The sequence below is a fragment of the Trachurus japonicus genome, chromosome 9 (assembly GCF_045865225.1).
Source record: "Trachurus japonicus isolate A0001 chromosome 9, Traja_1.0".
NCBI lineage: Eukaryota > Metazoa > Chordata > Actinopteri > Carangiformes > Carangidae > Trachurus > Trachurus japonicus.
Genome location: NC_140915.1, coordinates 28,726,987 through 28,753,432, shown reverse-complemented (window position 1 = coordinate 28,753,432; position 26,446 = coordinate 28,726,987). Strand labels below are relative to the sequence as shown.

General features: G+C 41.0%; 2 protein-coding genes across 3 annotated transcripts; both read left to right on the top strand.

Annotated features, from left to right (window-relative positions):
* The first annotated feature begins 5,523 nt into the window (after positions 1 to 5,523).
* stc1 (stanniocalcin 1) lies at positions 5,524 to 9,719 on the top strand. 2 transcript variants are annotated; one of them, XM_085787154.1, is made up of 4 exons: positions 5,524 to 5,909; positions 7,857 to 7,996; positions 8,140 to 8,351; positions 8,978 to 9,719. In XM_085787154.1, exons 1-4 carry the CDS (start codon positions 5,729 to 5,731, stop codon positions 9,276 to 9,278), a joined length of 834 nt encoding a protein of 277 aa, XP_085643280.1. In that variant the 5' UTR covers positions 5,524 to 5,728; the 3' UTR covers positions 9,279 to 9,719. The 2 variants fall into 2 exon arrangements, with proteins under 2 accessions (XP_085643280.1, XP_085643281.1); XM_085787155.1 differs by having other exon boundaries at positions 7,854 to 7,996.
* Positions 9,720 to 23,027: 13,308 nt separating this feature from the next.
* Positions 23,028 to 24,755, top strand: nkx2.7 (NK2 transcription factor related 7). Its single transcript, XM_085788189.1, has 2 exons — positions 23,028 to 23,282; positions 24,193 to 24,755. The coding sequence occupies exons 1-2, from the start codon at positions 23,033 to 23,035 to the stop codon at positions 24,753 to 24,755; spliced, it is 813 nt and encodes a 270-aa protein (XP_085644315.1). The 5' UTR covers positions 23,028 to 23,032.
* The last annotated feature ends 1,691 nt before the right edge of the window (positions 24,756 to 26,446 follow it).

The following is a 26,446-nucleotide window of genomic DNA, read 5'->3' as shown; positions in this document are numbered from 1 at the left end:
GGGAAACAGTGTGGGTCTGATAAATTAATGCTTTTCAAATGTATCTTCAACTGCATGCCTCACGCAAGATGACAATAATTATTTCCACCATCTTACTTCAAACGCATTCCCATTAAAAATGTTTCCAATCAGATTTAGCTGCTTGCAACTGAAAACAGGAGCAAAACACAGACAATAAGCAGACACCATATCAAGCGCTGCACTTATTTATTTATTTTTTTTATCCTTGAGAAACGTCTAAAGGCTCCTGATTTGGGTGAGCAACATCATTTTAATTCCTCAAGGAGATTTTGTTATTTTAGTAGTCTTACAAGGAGGTAAAGGCTCTTCAGTTACACAGATCCACCAGAGCTGAGATTCAGTATCTTGCTCAAGGACACTTAAAGCAGATATCAGTGGAATGTTTTTGTTAATATAAGTCCTAAATAGTCCTATTTTCCGTCAGCAATCACTTACATGAAGTATTTCAGCCTAAACACGAGTCTCTCCGTCACTCTGCTCTGCTGTAACCCAAGGAGAAAATTTTCCTTGTGGGATACAAGTGTTATCCAATGAGGGGAGAGAACGGCATGAAGGGCTGTGTGTGCAGCCAAGGGATGCGCGTGAATGTGGTGACGTAGCACGAGGACCAATTGATGCCTGACAAGGGCGGGGGCTGCTAACTCATGGTGCGTTCAAGGAAACTCGTACTTTGTGTTTTTCCTTCCTGTGAAGTCATACCAGTTCGATCTGGTACGAGTTCACGGGTCGGAAGTTACGAGTGGCCGTTATAGGGAACTTTCACAGACAACAGGACGGTAAAAACACGAGCTACGGGTTACCTGGAACGCTACCAAGTCGTAGTTGTGACTTGAAGCTGTAACTTACGGTTTCAAAAGCCTGCCTTGAACACAGCATTAGCCGAAACGGCCGTGCCACTGATATCTGCTTTAAGCTGCATGGACGCTTGTATGTGGCATGTTGAGGTCATGCATGAAGGAGACTTAGCAGGACCAGAAATAAATGAAATTCCAATCAGTTAGATAAGAATCACAAAATAAAGTGTAACCTGAATCATGTGTGAAACATTTAGATTTCACAAACAAGTCAATTATTCAGAAATGTGATGGCAGCACTCAAAGACATCATTGCTTTTACTGGCAAATATTAGTGTTTATATAAAGATTTCTAGTTAATCTTGCACTGACTGAGGTGTCAACGTCATAATTTCACTGGAAGACATCTGAGGGAACAGCTTCTAAAACTACATGGATTTCAATCTGGGAGCCTGCAAATTTTACAGAATATAGGCTAGTATGTTAAAGAGCCTTCAAAAAGTGATAGCCTATTTCCATAATATGTCCCCTTTAATTATGTAGACCCTGGACTTGACCAGAAGCTTGACCAGAAGGTTTGAAAACAGTAAAGGTTGAAAACTTGTGCCGTACTGTCTCTGCAGTTAACAGTTTCACAAAATACTTTATATAACATATGAAGGAAGAAATGGGGACAAATGTTCCTCCAAAATCTTCCATCCATGTTGTTCATACAAGATCATTACACCATCAACTTATGAGAAAGTTTTCTCATGTCCCATCGTATCACATCGGCTTCTACTTTTCTTTGATTCTTATTCCCTCTGAAATGCAGCGAAAACATGAAAACATTTGTGGCAATTAACTTTTTTTATGTAATGTTTTGTTCCTAATGTTTCATGCTGCAGAGCTGCAGTGTGTTTTCATTCCAGTTTCCAGATGTATAGCTCTGCTATGCTGCTCGTATCGGATACACTTTCAGGAATGCAGATCCCCTGAGTTTTTTGCGTTATGTTCAAGTCATGCAGACATCTGTTTGAGAAAAAACACCATCCATTCAGATACTACAGAGGAAGAAATGTATTAAACACTCCTCAGAAAATAAAGTAAAATATTCCACCTTCTTTTCTGGTGATGTGACAATGAGTATTTTCTCTGTCAAAATCATACTATTTCTAAGAATCTTAAGCTCTACTAGGCCACAAGAAATTAGGACTCTATACTTATAGGTGTCTGCTGATCTCAACCTTTCTGAGTGGTGAGTGGAGTTCACCATAGTAAATAGGATTAGGTGTTCAGTGGTTCCATATGAAACAAAATCTCAGTCTGGCTGCTCTGCTTCTGGTGTTTCAAAAGACTTAATTGTAATTAATTTGATCTGTATAAGCGGTTTTGGAAGGCTGTCAACATTTTGTCATAGAATTTACGACATACTGTTTCCTGATAGCTTTGTAGGTGGATATGCATTGATTTCAAATTTATTCTTGAGATATAAAAGTCACACTCTATTTTAGTGGTCAAGACTCTCCTCGTCCTTCAGCTGCTGTGGGTTCTCTGTCTAATGGACACCCCGGTTCTTTCTGTCAGAGCTGCAGCTCACATCCTAAGTCATGTTCAAAATGTTATCAACGTGCTATTCTCAACAACTGCTGCTAGAGAGCAGAACACATTATGCCCACAGGCGTCACAAAATACACAGAAAAATCCAAATAAAGGTGCAAACACATCACCATGGACTAGTTTTACCTGTGGCTAATGTGGATATGATTATAATCTGTAGGGTGTCTTTCTACCTTTCCACTTTCCACAATTTCACAAATCATGGTCCACTCTCCATGCTTGCAATACATCTGAGACACCAGGCTGGTTGGAGGTGTGACGCCACAGCAACAGTGCATGTTAAATCTGGCACAGTCCCTCTTGTGGACACAGGTAGATTTGCACTGCACTGTGTGTCCTTCCTTGCAAGTGCTTTTAACTCATACTCCTTGAAAAGCTTCAGTGCAGACATGAGCAACATTTATGATTAATTAGCCTGCACTTGATAAAAGATCAATCTTCATTTTTTACACTAATTTCAAATCTCTTGCTCATAATGAGCAATCTCATAATCTTATAATTATAGAGGAAGTTGCTGTCAGGCAAACGGCAATAAGCTTAGGGCACAATTGAACTTAGATGCAAAGTGACATATAATCAGAAAATCAGTTCATCCACCTCAATGTAAATTAATGCAAAACTGCAGCCGCCCGTTCATTCTCTGTAACAGATTTGTCCTTTCGGTGAACTCTGCCCTCTATGTTGTCTGTTATATTTCTGAAAACAAGGTGAAGCACCTTCTTCTACCTGACAAAGGAATTCATTATCCTCCCCCCCCCAAGAGGACGCAGAAGTGGTATTCTCAAATGTGTTTGTGGTATGGCTTCACTCCAACATTGAGGAGTCTGCAGTGATGTGCTAACAAGGATGAGACCGACTTCCACACTCATGAATAAACTCTTAGTTCACATCTTCAGTTTCAGCTGAGACACACCAAAACCCCCACCCACTTCAGTGGTGAAAAAAAACATAGGGAAGCAATAAATGCAAGAGCAGCAACATATTCATGGAAAGCATGAATATCAGCTCAGCTTCTGACTCAAATCTGACACATTGTTTGCATTGTTTTCAGACTTTACGAGTGCTGACACAACCAGTGACCAAGCAGTCTGGCCTTTGACATGCCAGTTTCCACACCTTATTTATTGGAAACTCCTTTATTGTAACAGAAATGAGATAATAAACACCAAAAAGGACAACTAAACATTATGTGTCATTTAAAGAAGAGAAAAAAGTACTAAAATTATGTGAACAGTCTCATCAGATGGAAATGTCTGGACCAAACAGGTTAAATCATAGACTTTAGATCGGTGGTCCTGTTTGAAAGGGTCACCAGTTATCTTCTGCTGCAAAATGTCAAAAATCATATGTCTAACATGTAACTTATGCCCCTTTAGATGAGGATGTTGATAGTGATTGGCTGTGACAGTAGATAATAGCTGATTCATTAGGCTGTTACATTCACATAATCTCTCCATTACAAAGGCTATCAGTGCAGCTGGCAGGGACCCACATTTGGATTTCCCAGCAGACATAAGGTGCCAACAGCTTGACATCTTGCCCAAGTCCTGACAACGCTGTGGGAGAAATTAGGGTTATAGCACAATGATTGCCAAAGATAACCAGAGCACAGAAGACAGACATGAAAAGGCACTCTCTGCTGCCCGACACACACACAGGAAAAGAGAAGCAATAGAAAGAACATGATACGGTTAATGAGACAGACAAACATTTGTCAGGTGCTTAACAGGGACACTCTATTTCAGCTAATGAAGAGGTTTCTGCTGTAAATCCAAATCAAACAAAGTCTTTTCAGATCACGTTGAACATTTTCTTTTATTCCACTCTATGATTATCAGGACAATTCAGCTTCATTGCGTCTGATTCTGTCTGTAATGGTTAAGCATTGCACTGGGTGAAGAGGCGTGAGGCCTCCTTGATAAATGATAGCTTAGAGTCCCACACATCATCCTCTGTGTGCCGGCACGTGCAGCTGCAAGTTAGTGGACTCTGAGCCAACATTTTACAGTCTTAGTAAGAGGAGAACGGAGGATTAGATCAGCAGCCATCATTATCCACACTTTGTGTCAACAGCACAGGTAGTTTATCTCCATGTTAAGTAGATTCCCTAAGCTAAATCAACAATGGTGTCATCATTGAGCATGGTTCAGGAAAATGCCAGAGTGATAAAAAAGAAATGTCATTTGAATGCTCTGGTTTGATATTTGGCCAAAGGTATTTTAAGTCTGGTAAAGTGTGCACCACATTTGACTAAAACCTGGTTGGTTAAAAACCACCGGTCTGTCAGTGTGAAGGGCTTTGCCTTGGCTGATGTTAGGGACAGCAGAAAAATTATTTGGGGTTGGGAGGAGGGCTGAATCTACTGTTTCCGTTAAAAAACAAAACAAGACCTGCCTTGAGGTTATCAGTATTTTTCTTTGGAACCACCTCATGACTAAGGGAAACCTGCACCACCCTCTCCAAATGTCTCAACACAGTTTGGAATAATGGTTTTCACAAGAGATAAACATGGAGATTAAAATGATGCCAGAATAGTGATCATCAAATCATTATTTCAATATCTTATTCCAAAAAATCTTACTAATATGACACAGTGAATCATTGTCTATTATCTCTCCACATTACCCTCTCTTTGGCCGGGGAAGAAATTACTAAACCTTTCTACTTCTTCTAACCTCTAATTTCCACCTTATTAATTTTGATTGTCCCTTACCTTTTATTCAAGGAGGCATGGTTTAATGTCAGCACTGCTGGGCAACACAACCATACCATGTGTAAATTGTCAAGATCATAAAACATCTCATCCATAAACACATTTTATAGCATTTATTAGAGGCACTGGCCTTATTTCAAGCCACTTGGCTGATCTTGTATGTCCTGACAATCATGTAGTAATAGAAATGTAGTAAAGGTTTTTCTTTCTTTCTTTCTCAAAGTCCCTACAGAACGTATTGAATGTATTATAGATCTTACATTTTGATTCTTTAGCAACATCCCAGGAAACAATTCCCACCACCTTGACGCTGAGCTGTAACATCTCCAGTGTTGGCGGCTGTTAAATGATTTTATCAATTAGTAGTGGAGAGACTAGGACCACGGTCTCTAACGCTGCCCTCTGATTGGTCCAAACGCAGAACTCGTAATGTTCAGCGCTCCCATATAAACCGATGCAGACTTCACATCGGTGCGATCTGTCATGCAAGTCAAAAGGATAGTGAGGAGTCCAATGTAGAGAAATTGCTGGCAGCCTACTTGTCCTAGCCTACGTTTGTTCTGTTTTCCGGCGCTGCAGAAGCTTTTGGAGCGTTATTCCTATGAATTACACACAGAGCAGGAGGCGTCTCTTTACATTTAGTTGTATCATCTGTGTTGAGAGGACGATGCCTTTGAGGACCGGACTTTTTCTCCTGATGGTGCTGAACGCATCTGCAAATGAACTGGATCAAAACGAGTCTTATTCGCCCAGGAGAACACGCTTTTCTGCCAACAGCCCTTGTAAGTACTGTAACATGCTGCTCCCATCTGCATGTCTCTGAGTGTACAGCCTGCTTTTCTTTTCTTTTCTTTCTTTCTTTCTTTTCTTTTCTTTTTTACACACCGTTAATACACCGCACAGCCTTTGCTCGCTCCCGGTGTGGAGGGTTTCTTTCACACATTTCTCTCTTTTTTTTCTTTTCTTTTCTTTTTCTTTTCTCTTTTTTATTGGCCTATGCAGCTCTTTCTGTCTATACGAGCGCGTTGATTCACGGAGAAGGCTGCGGGATTAACGCTGTGGAATTTGCCGGTGTCCTGCCGGCAACAGATGAGCATGGAGCTTGGTGCTGACACTTGAGAGTGCAGGCTGTGTCATGCTGACAGTATCTCATAGCTTTGGCCGCTGCATATCGGTCCAACTATTCAGTATTATAGTGGACCTTAAGGGGGGGTTGGGGGATCAATGCTCAGACCATAAAGCTTCCTGTGTAGTCAGAAAAAGAAGTAGGCTACACCATTGTACCTTTTCCCCTCAGGGGAAAAAAAAGCCACACTGTCACTGGTGCTGTGCCTTTTGGACAATTAAATGCAATCCTATAGTTGACATTTGTCCATCAAAGCAAAAGGGAAGGGCTAGAAGTCTAAATCCCTCATAATAACCAGGGAGAAATGACACAGCAAAGCAGAAATCTGTGTGGCTTTAATCAAATGTTGACTTTTCCTTCTTAACACAAAGGTAGCTGTGATAAAAGGCAGTGGGGAAGAGGGATGCTGCTTCCCTTTCTGCAAGAACTGCTTCATCATCATAACATTTGCAACTCACTATCTGTATTTTGAGAGGAATCCCTGGTCCCTGATGGCAGGTAGACTTTATCTGACTGTGCAGGTCAACAGGGGCCCCAGATATGAAGCCTGCCAAGTGGGCTTAGGATAGGCTACCCTGTGACATCTCTTAATGGTTTTTACAAAGGATGTGAGTCAGGCTTCTTGCCATTTCAGTGGATTCTTGAATAAAGGAGAAGGAAATCCAACTATCTGGATACACTGATGCAGATTATGTTTTACAGCTCTGTCTCGGTGTAAAATCTGAAGTCGGCTGCATGGACTTAGAGCCGTGTCCCTCATGGCTAAGATTGTTTTTTGAAGGACTGAATGCTGCTGCAGGGGAGCTGTTTCCAAGGCTTTACAAAGATGGGGATCAGGGTTAGTAGTGGGTTAATCAGCCTAATAACTCCTCTAGTCATGTGATGCTACTGAAATAAATATGGCAGCATTTTCTGACTGTGTATTTCATCATGTAGATATGCATGAGATCAATCCTGGATATGTAACTGGACTGTGACATGCGCTTATAGTCAGTAGTTAAGAATATTAAAGTGGTCTAGAGCCAGAGTCCTCAAATCAGCTTGACAAGTTCAGCTTGCGTACAATAATTGAAGACAGAGTCTGGTGGCGGTGTGTGTGTGTGTGTGTGTGTGTGTGTGTGTGTGTGTGTGTGTGTGTGTGTGTGTGTGTGTGTGTGTGTGTGTGTGTGTGTGTGTGTGTGTGTGTGTGTGTGTGTGCGCGCGCCAGTGGTACAAGTGTATGTTTATGTGTGTCTAGAGGCATGCCAACAATTTTCAGGAAACTCTTTGGTATTTCTGGTACTGTTCATCCAAGCTCTGCTGAAAAGAACCAAACAGTGGAATATAGGTCCCTGCCAAGAGAAAAGAGCAGCTGTGCCAAATAGTGTCTGAGACTCTCAGAATTGTAAGGTGTCCAATCCTCAGTCAAGTCACTGTTTGCCCCGAGTGACTGTATGTCTTTTGTGAACCACCAAAGTATGAAAATTCTCTTTTGTGCGTTGAATTTTTTTTCAGCTGAAACCCTGGCAACCCTTGTGTAATGAGCTCAGTGAGTGTGTAGTGATTCCCAGTGAACCCACTGTTGGCTCCCCCGCTGACGGTTCATTCTCTGTGCCCACAGCAGATGTGGCACGCTGTCTCAACAGTGCCCTCCAAGTTGGCTGCGGAGCCTTCGCCTGCCTGGAAAACTCAACTTGTGACACAGATGGCATGCATGACATCTGCAAGTCCTTCTTATACAGTGCTGCTAAATTTGACACTCAGGTATTTCACAAAGACTACATACATACACTATGCCATTTTGTCTGTTTCTACATGCACATGTGCCGTGGAGTAGTACATGGGTGTAACTGTCAGGGGCAAGAATGTGTGAAGCACTGCATTTTTGTTGTTGTTTTTTCCTACAGGGTAAAGCATTTGTGAAGGAGAGCCTTAAGTGCATTGCCAATGGCATCACCTCGAAGGCATTCCCCACCATCCGCCGCTGCTCCACCTTCCAAAGAATGATATCTGAGGTCCAAGAGGAGTGTTACAGCAAGCTGGATATCTGCACTGTTGCCCGATCTAATCCAGATGCTATTGGTGAAGTGGCGCAGCTGCCAAGTCACTTCCCCAATAGGTGAGCTCCTCCTCCACTGTATAGTATGATGTATATATTATGTATGTACATATTACATGGTATACAGTATTTTAAACCCTATGAAGCTCTCAGAATAGACTGGAAAACAAAAGTTCAAGTCTCCAGTAGTGGAGAGTCAGACAATGAAATGTATCTGCTGCTAATCTTAAGTGAATGAGAGGCACGATGACCTAAAGTGCTGTTCATATTACAAATTTGCAAATAGATGCCTGTTGTAGCGTAACACATGGAAACATTTGTATTGATCTCCATGTTTTGGTTACTATGTGCTTCATACATTCTTTCATATGATGAAAGAAAACAAAACAGGAATATCAAGTTTAGATGTTTTCATTTCTATTGTTGTTGTAATACAAGTAGGATTGCAGCCTGGGAGTGGATACAGCAGGATAGGACTAGGAGGGTGGAGCACAAGGCTTAGATGTGACTGGAGCCGTGATGGTCACTCCCATATGGATGACATCAGACCTTACAGCACGTGTACAAATACACAGATATAGTATTTGGAGATCTGAACCTTCAGTGACGATTTGTGAAACAAGAATATGCTGTTGTACGTCGTTGTCCTTTAAAAAATCATGTTGTGATGCTTTTTGTTGTCCCAGGTTTTATGGTAAGCTGCTTCAAAGCCTGATGGACTGTGATGAGGACACGGTGGACCGAGTTAGGACCAGCATGGTGTCGCGGCTGGGCCCAGAGATGACCATGCTTATTCAGCTGCTGCAGAACAAGCCCTGCCCATCCACTGCTGTGGCTGCAGCTGCCGCCATCCCAACTGGAGTGGAAGGCCGTGGGAGCTGGCGCTGGTCCATGGGTCCCCATATGTACAAGATCCAGCCTAATCTGCGAAACAGAGACTCTGCCAGCCATTTTGGCAAAAAGCGCTCTGCCAGTGACAGCTCCTAACTTCCACTCAGATTGAAAAAAAAAACTCCACACACCCCTCAAAACATCTTGAAAGCTCCTCTATTCCCTAGGGGTGATAATATCCACTCCTCCACTAGACTGGAAGTTACAGAAATATGCACCTCTAGGGAATGCCGGAACGCCCATAGAGTTGATATCAGAGTTTGATTGTTGTTATATTGTATAGCATACATTATAGGCTTGAGAGAATCCCCCTTCCATTGACTGTTTTCAAATGTGTCCACTCACAGTTAGTGTTGAACATGCGGCTGTTGCATCTGAGCAACATGGTCCTGTTCACTCTTCATCACCTTCTCCAACAGGGATGAATCTTTAAGATGTCTCTTGATACCAAGCAAGAAAAAAGGAAAAAAAAAAAAAAGAAAACAGCCATGGTGGTTCACACCTCTAGAGCACAAGTCCGTACTTTAAAAGACAAAAACATAATCTCATGATCCTGACATTTGTTCATGAATAGAAATTGTTGGATTATTATTAGTTCATTGATAGGAATAGGAAATTATTGGTAGATGTATCTAATATTTCTGCAATGAGATCAGTCAAATTGTGAGCATGAGATGTGGAAATGAGTTTCATATCTATTTTTTGACACCAACATAACACTTAAATGTACTGTATACTAAGTTATCTGAGACAGCCATAGCAAGCCCTCTAAACAAGAGTGCTCACACGGAGTGAGGTCTGTAGAGGTTTCATGATAACCTTTGAGAGGTTACCTTAAACTGACCAAAAAACTTCAAACTGCCCTGAATGCTATTCATGAAATACCAAAATAGTGTATAGCTATAGCACTTATCTTTTTTTTTTAATTAATTAATTTTATTTTGTTTTTTTTGTTTTTTTCTGATGGCAGTTGCAGTCATGGTCATGTATTTCAAATCATCATCCTACTCATAGGGACTGTCCTGGTCATGCCAAGTCTGCCTATCAGAAAAAAATAAAATCCATTTTGCATATCTTGTATCCAGACACTTGTAATGCTTAAGACTGTTGAGCTCTACAGTATATGTGGGACCATGTTTAGAGGAATCTGTATCCCTGTTCTTAACTGAGTGTGTGAAGCAGTGGTTGTATGTGCAGTAGCTGATTAGCACGTTCACCGATGAGACTCAGAGCAGCCATTTTCTTGGACTGATGATCATGATTCTCTGAGGTGAATCATGTGACATACACACTGGCTTCCAGTGTCACGATTGAAAATGACTATTTAAAAAGCCTTGTTGGAATGATATTTATTTTCCTACTATATTATTTAATGTTTTTTTTATTATTTTAATGCATTACTTAGTTTAGAGATTTAAAAAAGCAGTTCAGTCATGGCTCCTATTTGAACATGAGCTCTATGCCAAAAAAAAAAAAAAAGGTGAGCTGACACTCTGGTGACTGAATGGGACCCATGTCATGACTCTGTGCTGGCCATAGGGGAACAAGGTTGGTCATTCAGGTTAGGTGATCTACTTTATGGGTGTTACAAGGGACCACAACAAAACTCTAGCTTCATTTTGACACACTTTCTGGTTTAAAAAAGAATATAGTATATATAAGGTTGCCATTTCAGCTGCTAGTTGTGCTCATTCAGAGCTGGAGTTTTGTGCACATTATTGGAGACTGAGCAGGTATAGTCACAGTGAAACAAACACCAGCATCAAGAGTTAGCACTTATTTTTCAGAGCTTCTCCTTGCACAGGATAAAAGTCTTTTTCCTTGATGTAGACAAATTCTAATCGTAGCTGATTATTAGCTATTATTTTCATGCAATACATTTCTTTCATGTTATTATTTATCTTCTTTTACTGTGTGACTGGATGACATGTCTCATAGGAAAACACTGTGTTGTTTGTGCTGGTTTTAGCTCTTGGTTGTCTTTTCTTTAAAGGCCATACAAATATGATTTAAAGTAAACCTTAAGTAGCAATAAATACTTACAACAAATAAGCAACAGTACGTGAGCTTAGAATTATAAGGTTCTATCTCCATTTTTTTCAAAATTGAGTTTTTTGCATAATATCATCCATTAGTGGTCTGTTAATGCCTGTGTGGTGTTATTTTTAAATTTTCAACATTTTTTAAATTAGTTATTCATAAAATAAAAATGTTCTATCAACCAAAACACAAGCCGAGTTGGAACTTTGATGCTCAATATCTCGGAACTACCCAAAACGGAGATAGAACCCTATAATTCTAAGCTCACGAGTAGTAGTAGTTGATCTGATTTGATTGACACTGTCTGGAAACATACATATCAGCAGCCCCATTGCTGTCCTTCAACTCTAGATTCAAGTGTTGCTAAATCTCTTAGTAGTCACTTGAAGGTTAAAGAGATAATACGTTTCTTTTTATACAACATACTGCAAATGATAAATGAGAGGAACATCCACAAATCCACTTAGACTCCATAGGATCCAAACAAAAAGTGCAAAAAGTCCAAGTAGACTTGATCCTCTAACATCTAAGATCAAAACAATCTCTGGGAATCATTAGATTAGTGTAGAGCAACGTTCACTGAGAGGGGTCTTCATGCTGGTGGTTGTTTTTTCTATACCTGGTTGACAGGTGCTGGTTTGGCACCAGTGATTTTAGTGAGATACTCTGTGGCTTAAGCTCAGTTTTGCAGATCTTTGTGCACATTGAAAAACACAATATAGAGATTGACGTTGAACCATGGCTGGGTTCAGTTCACCATGAAGCAGTTTGATAAAAATCCAAACCATACAAACTGATTATGTCAAATTTACAATCATTTTTGAGTGAAAGGCTTTGCTTGCCAGGCTTTGGCTGCCAGCTGCCACATATTTTGACTTCATGTAAGTAGTTGAACCTGGTCCTGTTTGATTGAATCTATATATTGTCCAAGGTTGATAAGAGAGTGAAGCACAGACCAGAAAAACAGATGCTTTATTTTTCAGTGTCAACATATAGCTATGTTAAGAATTCCAAACTATGCAATAATCTCACACAGAAAGGATTCACAGCAACACAGAAATTGACCTTTATTTCATTCAGTGCCAGCTGATGCTGTGTGAATAAAGCAGCAGCATGTGTGCTCTCATACTGCACTCACAGTGTGATGGCATTGCTCCTCTGTATCACTTTCTGTTTCTGTGGTTTGTGTAAACTGATGTTTCTTTTGTTCTGTGAACCTGATCATTTCTCTTGTGTCGTTTCGTGCAAAAGGACAGCAGTTCTGAAGGAATCACTTGGGAAGTCAAGAGCTATAGTCACACTGTAGTATATCCTAGCTTACTATTTTATGTTAAATATGCACTTTGCATCTTAACCACTATAAAGGGCATTGAAACATTCAGCACGCGTGCAACTGAGACATGTTTTATTTACCCAGTGAATGGAAATCAGTCGGAATATTTTGCATCCTGAAGGGTCAGGGCTTCTTCATGTACTATTGATACATATGTCTGTATCTTTGTTGTCCATGGGTAAATCCAAAACCCAACAGCTGCTGCTAAACTGTTACTTCCCTGTATGATGCTGTCCAGATGCCCGTCTACTGTGGCCACTCTGATCTGTCAACACACAGCGAGCTCAGCGTCAGTCCACATTTGCATTTAAGCATTTTTAATGTCTATCCATGTCTACATATTTATTTTCTATGAACATTCCTTGTGTCAAATATATTTGGCAAGGGCAAATTGACTGTTTCCTCACCAAGTCAAATGTAACGGTAATTTCAGAGAATGTACCTGTACACTGAATGTCTGTTTCGACGAGAACGTGCCCGAGTTAGGTAACCCATGAAGGCTACTGGGGAAAAACAAAAGCGAGTAAAGTGTAAGGCTTTCGATTTCTTTCTGTTTCCAATTTTCAGTTCAAATATAGGGTGCTTAAAGTGGTACTGGAGAATTGTTAAATTGACCCATGGTGACTTTTGTGAAACTGTTTCTCCTGTCAATACCAGAGACTAAAGACTCCCACACTTCTGGCACTTCATGGTACTCTTTCCTCTCAAGACTTGAAATAGATAAATGTTGTTGTGCTTAAACAAAATCAAAAAGCTTCAGTGAATAGTAAAGTTTATTTTGTATTCATATATATATAAGCGACAGTTATTTTACTATTGGGTTCAAAACATTATCACAGATTTAAGGAGATGACTGAAGTTGCTGATACAGATGCTATGTAACGCATGATTGACCCTTGTGAATCACTTGCACTTTAGAATATACCCATATACATATACTGTATACCCATACTGTGTATATGTTTGGGTTTTTCCTCTGTACTGAAAAGTCATGAAAGATACAAATGCATCAATTGTGTGTCTTTTGCTGATCAGAAATAAAATATTTATCATATCTGGCATATGGTATGAAATATGTTGCTTTGCCCTTCTTTCACTCAGCTGGATCCATCATCACTCACAGATTCACATCAACACTGATCAATGCAATAAGTCCTTTGATGCTCCGATATTCCTGTCCACCAGTCGCCCTCAAATATTCAGAGAGGAGCCTCTGACTTCCTGACTTCGGTTCGCATATCAGCGAACACCAAAGTTCTTTGATGGAAGGAAGCTGTTGAAAACTGAGTAAAGTTTCCTTTCCGCTGCTGGTTAGAAACATTTTTTTCCTGGATTTTCTTGTTTTCTGATTCCCTTCATCACCACCCCTTCAACCAGACCACACAATCTACAATAAATGTGTCACCCATGACACCACAGTAATATCCAGGGCCGTTAGCATTTCGAATTTCCTCAGCAATATGAAAAATGGAAACCCAATCAGTCCTCAGGGGCCACACACTCAGCACCAGATTTTAAAGAACTACATCTATGCTGGTTTCAGCTTCAACTGGTGATTCAAAGGTTTAGACAAACGTCCCATAACTCACCCAGGCCCACTCTAACTGCTCTGTAAACTTGAAACCCTTAAACCTTTTTGGTTGTTCATTAGTCTTCTATTGCGGAGGTGGTGGGTTATGCCCAGAATGAAAGACCAAACACAAAAGATTGGAGCAGTGCATCATTCTGACTGGTTGCTTTCACATTATACATATTAATTTGATACTTTATCATATAAAAAAACATTGATCATATTCATGATAAAACATCTGTTGCAGTCTGAGTCATGTGTCATGCCGACTTAACTTGACTGTTTGAACCTGCCTATTTTCTGTTCACAATATGTTTCACATACCAAGAAGCAGTTTCCAGATGACTCCAGCTCCACATGTCTAACACATATTATATCAAAAAACATTTACATGGGAGGTAGTGCTCAGTCTGCAGCCTGTGTTGGCTGCAGCTGCCAGTTTCCTGCAGTGGTACAGAGTTTTCACTGTTAACTGGCTCAGACCAGATTACCTGGAGTGTCCAGGACCTCACCGGCAACACAGAGGTCATGACCGTGGCTCTCGGCTCTCTTCCCATTTGGTCCCTATATTCATAGAGTGACAGAATATAGAGCGGAAAGACTTCCCTTTTGTCCGATTGCATGATTTCCCATTCGCACACACAGTCTTTCTCTCTCCTTTGGCTATGTCTGATGTAAAAGGATCGGTTTTCAAAGACCAGCCATGTGTGAATAAGTTCTGTACCATGTACTGAGCTGAAAACTAACAGTGTATCCAGTTCTCTCTGGTGAATGATAAAGTAGCTGCTCTGATGAAGGCAAATCACCAGCACATAACACTGCTATGGTTTACCACATCCCTTCAGTGTGCTGTATGTGTGACAAATCCTGCAGGACCCAGGAAGGAAGATGAAGGACACAGAGAGCACCTCCTGATGAAAATGAACTTTCTTAAACTTGAGCACAAACGAGCTGAAACTGCAAAGTGCCTGTTTGGTTGGAGAGCCTGAGGAAAAGAGGGGGCAGAACGCAAGAGGCTCCATGGACGCTAATCTCAGTCAGAGGGAGATATAATTTCATGCCTATTTAGAGAAGAGTCCTGAAGGGCTTTCTCATCAGCCGCTCTCCAGCCTCATGGATAGGTGATGCAGCAGCTCTGCACACAGATTCTATCATCGCCGTCTTTAAAGAGACATTCACTCTCGACTCATCAATGAATTCAACGTGAGTGTGATGGACAGGATGAGACAGTTCTGAATTTCCCCATCTGGTCAGAGTAGACATCTGTCTCTCGCTGAGTCTCTCTGCCCAGTTACATTGCTGCAGTTATGTGGTGGGCAGCTTTTAAAAGCAATTGGGATGGAATTACTGCTTTCAACACACAGAAACATCTTGTTGCCAGGAAACATTTGAACAGATTTTTGACCCTGCCTATTCACTTTGTTGCCTGTTGCTTGGACTGCTGCCGAGTGTATCACCACCCTGACAATCACTACCAGGGTAATAATGAATAATGACAAAATTAGAATATCATTATGCAGATGCATTTCATACCATCTGCTTGTGCTTTTTTCTTTTTCTTTTTTTCTCGGCTCAGATAAATGCTATGGTGCCTTCGGATTCAACAGAGACGTTGCCTGAACTTTCTGAACGTGCACATCTGTACAGTGCATCTGCCTGCAATGCTCACAATGTCACCCGCATATGCCTTCATCTCTTACAAGCAGACCAATAAAAAGTACAGAGATTTTAACAGTGGGGTGCATGGCAATGAGGGGTGATGCATGCCCTCATCGGATAAACACTGAGCCTGTAGTTGATGATCATAAACGACCATGAAGCTTCTGTACAATCTGCAGGCAAAAAAAACAACCCCACCATTGTTTGTCATTGTTTTAACCTCTGGATCAAACTCTGAGGGAGGAAAGCAATGTATCCAGGGTGCATGCATAGTGTCAGCAATTTGATGGGACAAATGAACAATGCACTGTGGTTAGTGCGGTACGGCAATTGCCTCTCCCCCTCTCCCAGTGTGTTTTATATTCATTATGTCCTTCTCTTTCCCATGAAACTTGTGGCATATTCATCAGCAGTGTGACAAATTAGATGTGCAGTGAAATGGAGTATGACTGAGAGCAGTGGAAGATTAGATCCACTCCAATCTTACCCAGCAATCACTATCCCTTCATTTCTGTGGGGAAATACCCAAGGACGGGAGAGAAAATTAGATCAAATTTTACTGAAGAAAGCGCTGGAGTGGCAGGGGAAAGAGATGAAACAGAGCATTTTCTATCTCTGCCAAAGCATCTCTAGATTTGTCTCAGAATCAAATATAATGCAGTTTTTTTTAGCCCTGGATGCCAAACACCTAACACTACACATTCACTCTGGATGCAAAATTCAGGTGCATCGATCAGTAATAATTGATAGGTTCACTGCTTTTTGTCACCATTTTCTATTTGCACTATGCTATTTGTGCACCTAATGTCTGCCTTAGCCAATCAGAGCCATGGAGCCAATTGGGCTTCGTATTCAGTCACTTCATCGGCACATAAAATGCTCTTGAACGCTCTCAAATGTTGCTTTCTCTTGCAGAACCTGACTTTTTTAACAGCTCTCCAGCTGAACACTGAACAGTGGAAAGAGGAAAGGGCAGATTTGACCAGTATGGACGAAGCCATGTTCCACACAATGTTGTTTTAGTTTGAAGCAGAGAAATATGAGTTTCCTCAGTGCTGATCTCCCCTGTTTTACTCCACGCCTCAGCCTTTCTGAAAGACCTGGGAGGAGGAACACAATGACAAAAGGCTGGGCCATAGAAGAGAGGCTCGCATGTGGGATCTTGTGGAGAAAGATTTCAGGTTTAGCCCAGGTCTCAAGGAAAAAGCCACTGACAAGATGAGATTAAGATAGATGTGATGCTTGTGTCTACTTCGCTTGTCAGTTTGAGAGGACACTCCCAGTGTTAAAGAGACACTCGCATCGTTGTGGCTTTTAATATTGTGGACATAAAGATAAAATCAACAACACTCCCTGAGAGACTCAATAACAACAAATGAATTATATTCTCTCACTTATTGATTTTAAAGTGTAGATCCACCCATCCTTTTAGTGCAGCCCTTGGATTTAACACAGTGAGGCAGAGACATCTAGTGGCTGAAAATAGGTGGTACATGTTTTATCATTCAAACTTTTGCTGTTATGTCACAGTCACAGGAAGTACAAAGACTGAGAACATAATTGATGTACTGTAACATATGTTAATTGTGTTAGGTGTATTTATTGACGGCATTTTAAAATGCTGTGTAACTCCATTACACTACAAACATCCCAGTATCATTACCATCATTACGTACTTTCAAGCAAAATGATTTCTGAAATGCTGCTGCAATGTGGCTCTGACTCCTGCCAAGGATTCATCAGTCCAGATTAACCTCAACCCAACAGCAAACGTGAGATAAAACATGGTCTCTGAATCCAGTGGAAGAAGTGTCAAAAAGCAGGATGTGACACGTGGGTGGAGGGACGTTGATCTGGTCAGACGCACCAGGAGAATTTGACAGCCAATTCATTCATTCATTCATCACCTTTATTTATTCAGGGGGGCCAATTGAGAGCAAGCTCTCATTTCCAATGGCGCCCTGATTACAGCACAATACAAATCGATACAAATCAAACACATTACAATACATATCCATAATATATACATTCAACAGTAGCACATAGTGAATTCAAGAAGCACATGTACATTCAGAATTCATAAGATCAACAAGAATGTTTTTAAAATGATTAAAAGGAATCAGTGTATCCAACTGAAGCTGAGACAGTAAATTATTCCATTTAAAAGGAGCCAAATAAACAAAAGCGAGTTTCCCTACCTCCGTTTTAACAGCTGGGATATTAAGAGCCAGTGGGTTTTGTGTACGAGTGGGATATTTAAGAACAGAGGGAGAAGCATGCATGTAAATAATGTCACCGTAATCTAAAACGGATAAAGGTGATACAGGTGATAGTAAATAATACTTGATTGGGGTTCCAAAGTTATATAAGTACTATTAAGTATTACTATCAAAATGTGATAAACAGTGACTCACTAATTAACATGTTAAAAAAAAAAAGTCTGAAATACTCTTCACTGGAGTTGTTTCATCATCAGTATAAACTGCCATGACTTCGGGTTGAGTCTAGTCAACATCATGTGACATTTGATGAGTATCTTCAGTTGCATATTGGTCAAAGGAAAGGCCGGGTTCAGTTTCACTCAGTGCAAGGCCACTCTGTCTCCTCTTTCAGCTGCTATCAGTCCTCTATTTTACAGTATGATGAATTAGGGGTATTTAGTGGTAAACTCTACTTGGCTTGCTTCTTATATTACCACGAGGGGCTCAGTAGGAAAGGTTTTGACTGTGAGGGACAGGAGTGGCAGAAACTCGGTGGGAGCGTTGCTCCAAGCCTTCAGAGAACACTGCTGTCGTGATTAAGTAATTTACCCATCAAACCGGACACCCTGAAATGTCTAAAGTGTCAAACAATTCACATTTAGCTTGTGATTTTTTTTCACCCTCTGCTTTTGAAGTTCAGGTTTCTTGATTTGCCAGTGTAAGGTGTGCTTGTTGAAAACCTGAGAGTAGCATTAAGTTTAATGGTTCAGCTGTTTGACCAGCAGGTAGAGGAAGCAGCTGGACCAGCAATACAGATGTTGAAGACCACACATGATAATCTAAAAAAAAAGTTCAAAGAAGCATCTTTAGTATTAAATTTCAGTGCAGCCATAATCTTTCCTAGAGGGCACTATTCAATCATCCTTTGCATTTATATTTGGACTTAGAGGAGAGAAAACAGAATATCCCTGTTTTAATCTTATGCCTCACACAACCATGAGCTATTTTACCTTTGATATTAATGACTGAGGAACTCGTTGTGATAGTTATGTTGTGAAATTTCAATAAAACAATTTGCATTCTGCCAGATTTACTTTCCTGGGCCTGGACACATGGATAATACATCTAACAAATCACTGATAATAGCAGGAATAGCAGGAATTCTCACTGCCCCGACCTCAGGATAAGAAATAGTTGTCTTTGTCAAGGCCTGAGCAGCAGCAGCAGCAGCAGCAGTGGTATGAGCTGCCTGCCAGCTGCAGTCACACTGCTCAGCCACTTTGTTTTTCATTTGCTCCACCAGTTTGTCTGCCTAATCTCTCCTGCTCCCCACCGCACTCCCGCAGTTTCTCACTTAAAATATTTAGTAATGATTGGATTGTGAGCAACAGTCCAGCTCTGGCTGCTGACTGTTCGTGCTCTGACTGTTCCCTAACCCCTAACCCTATGAGTCTTTAGCTGTTAATCCAAAGAGATGCAACAGGCCTAACTTTTTCCTTCTTGACTAAAAGTTGTGCCAAACACAACTTCAAATACAGTCCTGGTTTCGAAGGAGGTCATGCATTATATAAGACAGTAAGACAGTAAGAAGACTCCACATGTTCCCATTCAGGTCAGGTTTACTGAAGAATGTAGATGGCCTTGTGTGGGTGTGTCCGGATTTCAGTGGTGGAGTTAGGAACCCAGGGAGCATTCAATTTTAAAAAGAAATTGGGTGATTGTTTATTTCACAAGGCAAAAATAAGAAGAAGCCCAATGGCAGCTCAACTCTCTTCTTCTTCTCTTCTCACCTTCAACCAGGAAAAAACAAAAGATGGAGGACAGCAGAAGCAGTCAGCCTTTAAGCTTAGCTTGTTTTAGCATAGCCCTGCATACACAGGAGGCCAGAGATCCTTCCCTTCAACATTGAGGCTCCAAGCTCTGGGGAGCAGAATGAAGGCCCAGACTTTGGCCTATTGGGCTGGTTGAGCCAAAACCATTATCACAGGGGAGTACCAAAACATTAATGGTCCCTAAATCACACTATTTAAACAAAACACATTTGGGAAAAAATAAACATTAGCCTTTAATGCAACAACATGCTATGTCATATTTACACACCAGTAAAAAAGGATGAAAACAAAACACCCCTGTGGGCAATTCCATGCGCCCCCCTGCCCTGCGTCAGTTAAATACCTCACCTGATCACGCTTCCACAGAGAGGAGCAGTGGAGCAGGTGTGCATGTGTGTGTGCGTGCATGGTGCGTGTGTGTGTGTATGACAATGTCCAAAAGTCTCTCCTTTCTCTCTCGCTCCCGCGGGCAACGCCATTTTAATGCCACTCACTGTGGGTGGCAGTGAGCAGGGGCCAGGGGGAATCACAGACCTACATGTGTGAATGTAAATGAGAGTTCAACCTCTTTATGTGTAAATTATGGATTCAGTTTAAACAATACTTCACTTTTGGGAAATTTGTTTTCTGAATGTGGAGCCAAACTAGACCACCAAGCCCCACGGCCACAGACCCTCAAGGAATAGTGGCTTCAACTTCACAACACGGATATTAGTTTGTGGCAGTTCAGATGACTGGGAATTTGTTTCATACTGCATTCACCACTAAAGTGCATTATAATTATCATTACAGTAACATATCATTTAATCATGGGGCTCTATCTTGTAGAGGAAACCTATAGATATATTTTAAGGGCTTTATTGTTTCCATACAAGAATTCCATCCCAGAAAATTTGAATTAGTTGAACAAAGGTCTTAACCATATTTACACCAGACTTAGTTAGACCCTTGAAGCAGGGGCCTGAAAAGACATGAGTGATGTGCAGCAACTGTTGTAATGGATTTAACCACAGATGCAACAGCAGTGTGTGTGTGTGTGTGTGTGTGCGTGTGTGTGTGTGTGTGTGTGTGTGTGTGTGTGTTTTCAAACCTGTCTGAAAACTTGTCCAGCAGCTTAGTGACAAATCAGACACACATAGTACTTTGCGTGTGTGTGTATGTATATATATATATATACATATATTTGCAAGAAAAAGTAGGCTATGTGAACCCTTTGGAATTTCCTAGTTTTCTGCATTAATTGCTCTGCTTTCCATTGCAGGCCTGAAGTTTGCCACTCCACAACACTAATGGGAAAATGTTTTGTGGACTGATGAAACTGAGATTTAATTTTTGCCTCATTGAGGGCAAAATGACTTCCAGAGTTTATCAAGGCTTCCTACAGGATAATGTCAGGGTGGCTGTCCACCGCTGAAACTCAGTAGAAGTTGTGTGATGCAGCAGGACAATGACCCTAAACATTAAAGTAAATTCTAGAGATAATCTAGAGGAGCTTCAACAAAGGAAACTCCACCTTTCAGAGTGGCCCAGACCTGAATAGGGATGCTATGGAATGACCTCCAGAGAGTCATTCACACCAGACATCCTAAGAACATGGCTGAGCTGAAGCAGTTCTGTAAGTAAGAATGGTCCAGAATTCATTCTGAGTGTTATGCAGATCTGCAACTACAGGAAACGTAGTTTAGGTTATTCCTGCCAAAGGAGGTTCAACCAGTTATTAAATCCAAGGGGTCACTTTTTCCACCAGCACTGTGAATGTTTAATGGATATGTTCAATAAAGACATGAAATATTATAATTGTTTGTGTGGCATTAGGTAAGCACATTGTGACTGTTTATACTTGTGACTTAGATGTATATCAGATCATATTAAATTTATGCATGAAAACTAAGAAATTCCAGGGGGTTCACATATACACATGTATGTGAATTGTATAAGTGAATCTGTGTACACACATATAAATCTACATCTAACTGATTAACTAACTTTTTTCATCTTTCATTCAACTTTTCATTAAACTGCCTGTTCAGTGTGGTGTAACTCATCAACAAAATAGTTTTCATGGCAGCACTAGTGTGCACATATATAATACCTATTGTGTGTAACATCCATCAATTGATCAACCAGTCACATGACTTTAAGAGTCGTCATTTCATTTCAGATCAGATCATTTCAGATAATAGAAATCTATATATCTGCAAGTCATTTGAGCTCTATCTTATGCAGTAATACAGCTGTATACCTTCCTCGGGTGAGTCCATTTATCATTGTTGTTAATACAGGATCAATCCACAGTTCCGACCAGTGCGATGAAAAACCTCCTTAGACCCATAAGTGCCCTCCATACATCCTGCAGTGGGACAGCCCGTGTCTGTCCTTGTTCCTGTCTGCTCGGACGCGCGTCTCGGCCTCAGTCATGCATTGCAGGCTGGCGCCGCAGCCTCTCCACTTCCACAACATCAGGTGTAATGTTTCTGTTTGTTGTGGCCTGAGAACACTAATAATGTGGCTGGAAGACAATGTTGATGGTAAAGCTGTTCAACATCACCCAAGATCACTCAACCCCCGAAGAACTCCCACCCTCACCCCCACCCACCCCGAGCTGATTAAGTGGCTTTACTGGGCTCACCAGAAGAGGTGGTTTGGTAAACACTGAATACATTTTCCCTCATTTTAAACTGGATGCAATTGCGCGTGGTTCCACAGATTTATGGCCACAAATTCACTTATATCCTAATCCTCAGGCATAGATTTTATGTGATATAATTGAAAAAAGAAGATAGTTTTCCACTTTTTACGAGCCTGACTAAAGATACAAATTTGTGCGACCTTCCCTGACATATAATTAAGGCCTACTTATAATAAAAAAAATTATATATTTCTGTTGAGGCGCACACAGATGTATAACCTAGTCGTATCTCTTAATTAGTTTCCTTAATTACACCTCCTGACGCTCAGAGACGTATATGATGAGAGGTGTTCCTGTAAGGTGAGAAGGAGAGGAACTACAGGACTGTGCGCACAGACAGGGTGTTGGCCAGTGGTTTTGGAGAGGGCTGACAGATATATCTCTTCCCTTGCTCTTTAGCAGGACACTTGAATGATTTAAATCTTCCCAGGCCTTCACTCACCAGTTAGTTCAGGGATAAGTCCAGCAGCATCACCAACAACTCGAACAACAGTGCGTAAAGACGGATCTAACTGAAAGGGTGGGCATGCATCCCAGTTCAACTACGACCTCGACGCCCTTTTCTGTTAAGGACATTTTGAAGCTGGAGCACCAACATGACTTTGAAAAAGAATTTCTGGTGACTGATCAAGTTGTTCCGATGCATCATCATCAGCACGTAAACGTTGCGTCCAGGAGCGGGGACTCTTACGAGTGCCAGCCGGAGCAGTACGTCTCCGGGATGCAGGAGAAGCTGGATACTCACAACTCAGCGGCAGAGGAGATAAGTGAGCAGGGTGAGATGACACACACTGTGCATACACCACGGTCAGGAAAGTTACTTTTTTATACACTTACAGTAATGTGGAGTCAGGCGCCGTGCGACCGAATGAGGCCTTGGGTGCAGTTTGATACCATGAATGACCTGCTACTTTTTCATTTTCTTTTTACACTGAAAGCCATCAAATAGGATACTATAATATATTATCATTATAATATAGTATCCTATTTGATGGCTTTCAGTGTATAATATATTATCATTATAATATATTATAAATTTGGACTGCATTAACTCGCAATGAAATTGGAAGTGAATGCATTCACCAAACGTCCAAAAGTAAATCAGTCATATGAATTAGAAAAGGAGGGAGCACTGACTTGTGACCATGTTACTACAATTAATGTTAATTAATTATTATTTAGTGACTATTATAGGTAAGGTAGGCACACAATCGAGCCATTAATTCCAGGTCAGGTAAAGGCAGGTGATCAGTCTTCTTGAATAAAGCCCAATGTGGTCTTTAACATCGAATGCAATGCAATGCGTCTTCAGTCTTATGTTTCACTTCATTTTATTTTGGATGTATACGAGCGTGTTTTTCAATATGTATATATATGTATGTATAGCCTTGTTGTAGAAATAAAAAAAACAAAAGTATTTTAGTGCGAGAGCCTACGTTTCAAAAAAATCTAAAATGTAAAAGAAAAAACAAATGTAGAAGATCAAAGACAATCCAATCTGATCATCTGAAGAATTTTTTTTTTTTAATGAATAATAAAAAAAAAGATTTTCTTCAAGAAAATATCACTATGGGACATAATATTTTACTTTAGAAAAGAAGAATGAAATGGGCACATATTTGATAGTAGACTAGTGTTAGTAGTTCAATTTGATGTAATAGCCCGTGGATACTTTGTGGTTTGCAGAGATGTGCGGCCTGGACAGTTCACCTGACTGCGACCAGAGCGCGCAGAGCAGCAGACCCCGGCAGCGCAGGAAGCCCCGGGTCCTCTTCTCCCAGCCGCAGGTGTCCGAGCTGGAGAGGCGCTTCAGGCAGCAGCGGTACCTGTCCGCCCCGGAGAGAGAGCACCTGGCCCACATCCTCAAACTCACCTCCACCCAGGTCAAAATCTGGTTCCAGAACAGGAGGTACAAATGTAAGCGTCAGAGGCAGGACAAGTCTCTGGAGCTGGTCGGTTATCCGGCTGCGCCCCGGAGGGTGGCGGTGCCGGTGCTGGTGCGGGACGGGAAGCTGTGCAGCAGCAGCGCAGGTTCACATTCTTCTTCACCTTATAATATCACCGTGGGACATTACAGTCCCGTGTTTGGATACGGAGGCAGCGGGGTGTACGGCTGCGGTTACCACAGCGTGTCTCACTCCGCCGCACACATGTCCCACAGCCAGCTGGATGACTTAACGGGCAGCAGCGAGGGGCCCTTCAACCACGGACACTTTCAGCCTTCATTACAGGGAGTAAGAGGCTGGTGATCAGGGGACAGAGACGTGTGTGACACAAAGCCATCCATCCACTATTTCAGGGCCAGATTTTTGTATGGAAATGATTCTGTTGGCTGTTTTTTGTTGCTGTTGAAAAAGTCAAACACGAATTTAAAAAAAGCAGCTGATACATCAGTCTGTCCTTTTTTTTCTCTCCTGTGATGATTGTTGAATATATAAACCTATAGTTTTAATTGATGCACATTCTTATAATTAAAAATATAAATGGGACATTTACCTACATCCTACTAATTGCTGTAAGATTTTTTTGTTTGTCATTGTTGTGACAGTCTATAATATTTTCTACTTTGTTATGTTATCAGAGGTTTTTAATAATTATGCGATCACGCCCAGGAAGATGAAATATTTTGAACAATTTACAAGGACCTATGTTAAAATCTGTGCAAAGATTTTAAAGGGCATAATGTGTAATAGGCTAAACTTTCACTAATCGATATCAAATGTGACAAAACGCGTCCATAGTTGTAGTTGAATTGCAAAATGTTCCCCTTAAGATCCAATTAAAAGCAATAGCCCATGCCTACGTCATTAGGCTAACCCTTGGTAATTGGTCATGGAGCTTTCCTCTGAGCAGGTTATCAAAGACAGCCATCAAAAAGCTAATGGATGGAGTGCCATCTGACCTGACTGTGCTGCTCTATCAAATTGAGCTCATTATTGTCCCATTCACAAATCCGCTGATAAGGCTGGAGAGCTTGTCCTACCCCGGAGCTTTGCTTGGTAAACAAACCCGCAGACAGAGTGGCTCTTTAACTTTTTCAAACTTTCAATCAAACGGGAAACAGGTCTCGACTGAGCTGTCACTCATCGATTAGCCACAGATAAGACTGATACTTGCACTACAAAAACTGAATGTAGACCTATAGGGCTTAGCCAAACGTATAGGCAAGTCCACCAGTCAGTGTAGGGCCACGTTGTGGGTAACTTAAATCAATATGTGGAAAAACTAAGCAATCAAAAAATAAAGAAATAAATCGTGGAACTTACGTTTTATCAAAATTAATAAATTAATGAATTAAAAAAAATTGTGTGTGTGTGTGTGTGTGTGTGTGTGTGTGTTTGGGGGGGTGTGTGTCAATGTGTCAATGTGTCACTTTTAATGGACATGGAGCTGATCCACAGAGCCTGAGGAGGAGAAACACCTCTGGGGGGGAGAGGAGCTGGGGGAGCATCTGTGCACAGATAAGGATGAAGCTGCAGACAGAGAGGAGACCAGAGACACTTCAAGAAATCAAGATAATGCCCCTGTGTGTGTGTGTGTGTGTGGGGGGGGGGGGGTGAGAGAGAGAGAGAGAGAGAGAGAGAGAGGAAAATATAGCAGTAGTGGGTGATTTGATTTACATTATCAGATTTCTATTTGTTATAAACGTTATTTAGGATGCAGTTTTACAACTACTTGAATCATAATATGTATCAGCCATTTTCGTTGGGTTTCTTGCCACCCCCCACCCCCCATTCTGCCTTGGTCTAATCTACAGTGAAAGTAACTGTAAACAGTGATGATTCTGCTGGTGATGAATAAACTTTTTTTTCTTTTTTGTTTTACAGAGCTACAATCCCTGTCATACAATTGGGAACTAGAAAAAAAAACTCTCCCTTGTACAAAGTAAAATAGTCTGTATTTCATAGTGGAATTTTTTTTTTGCAGTAACTTGTAGCTT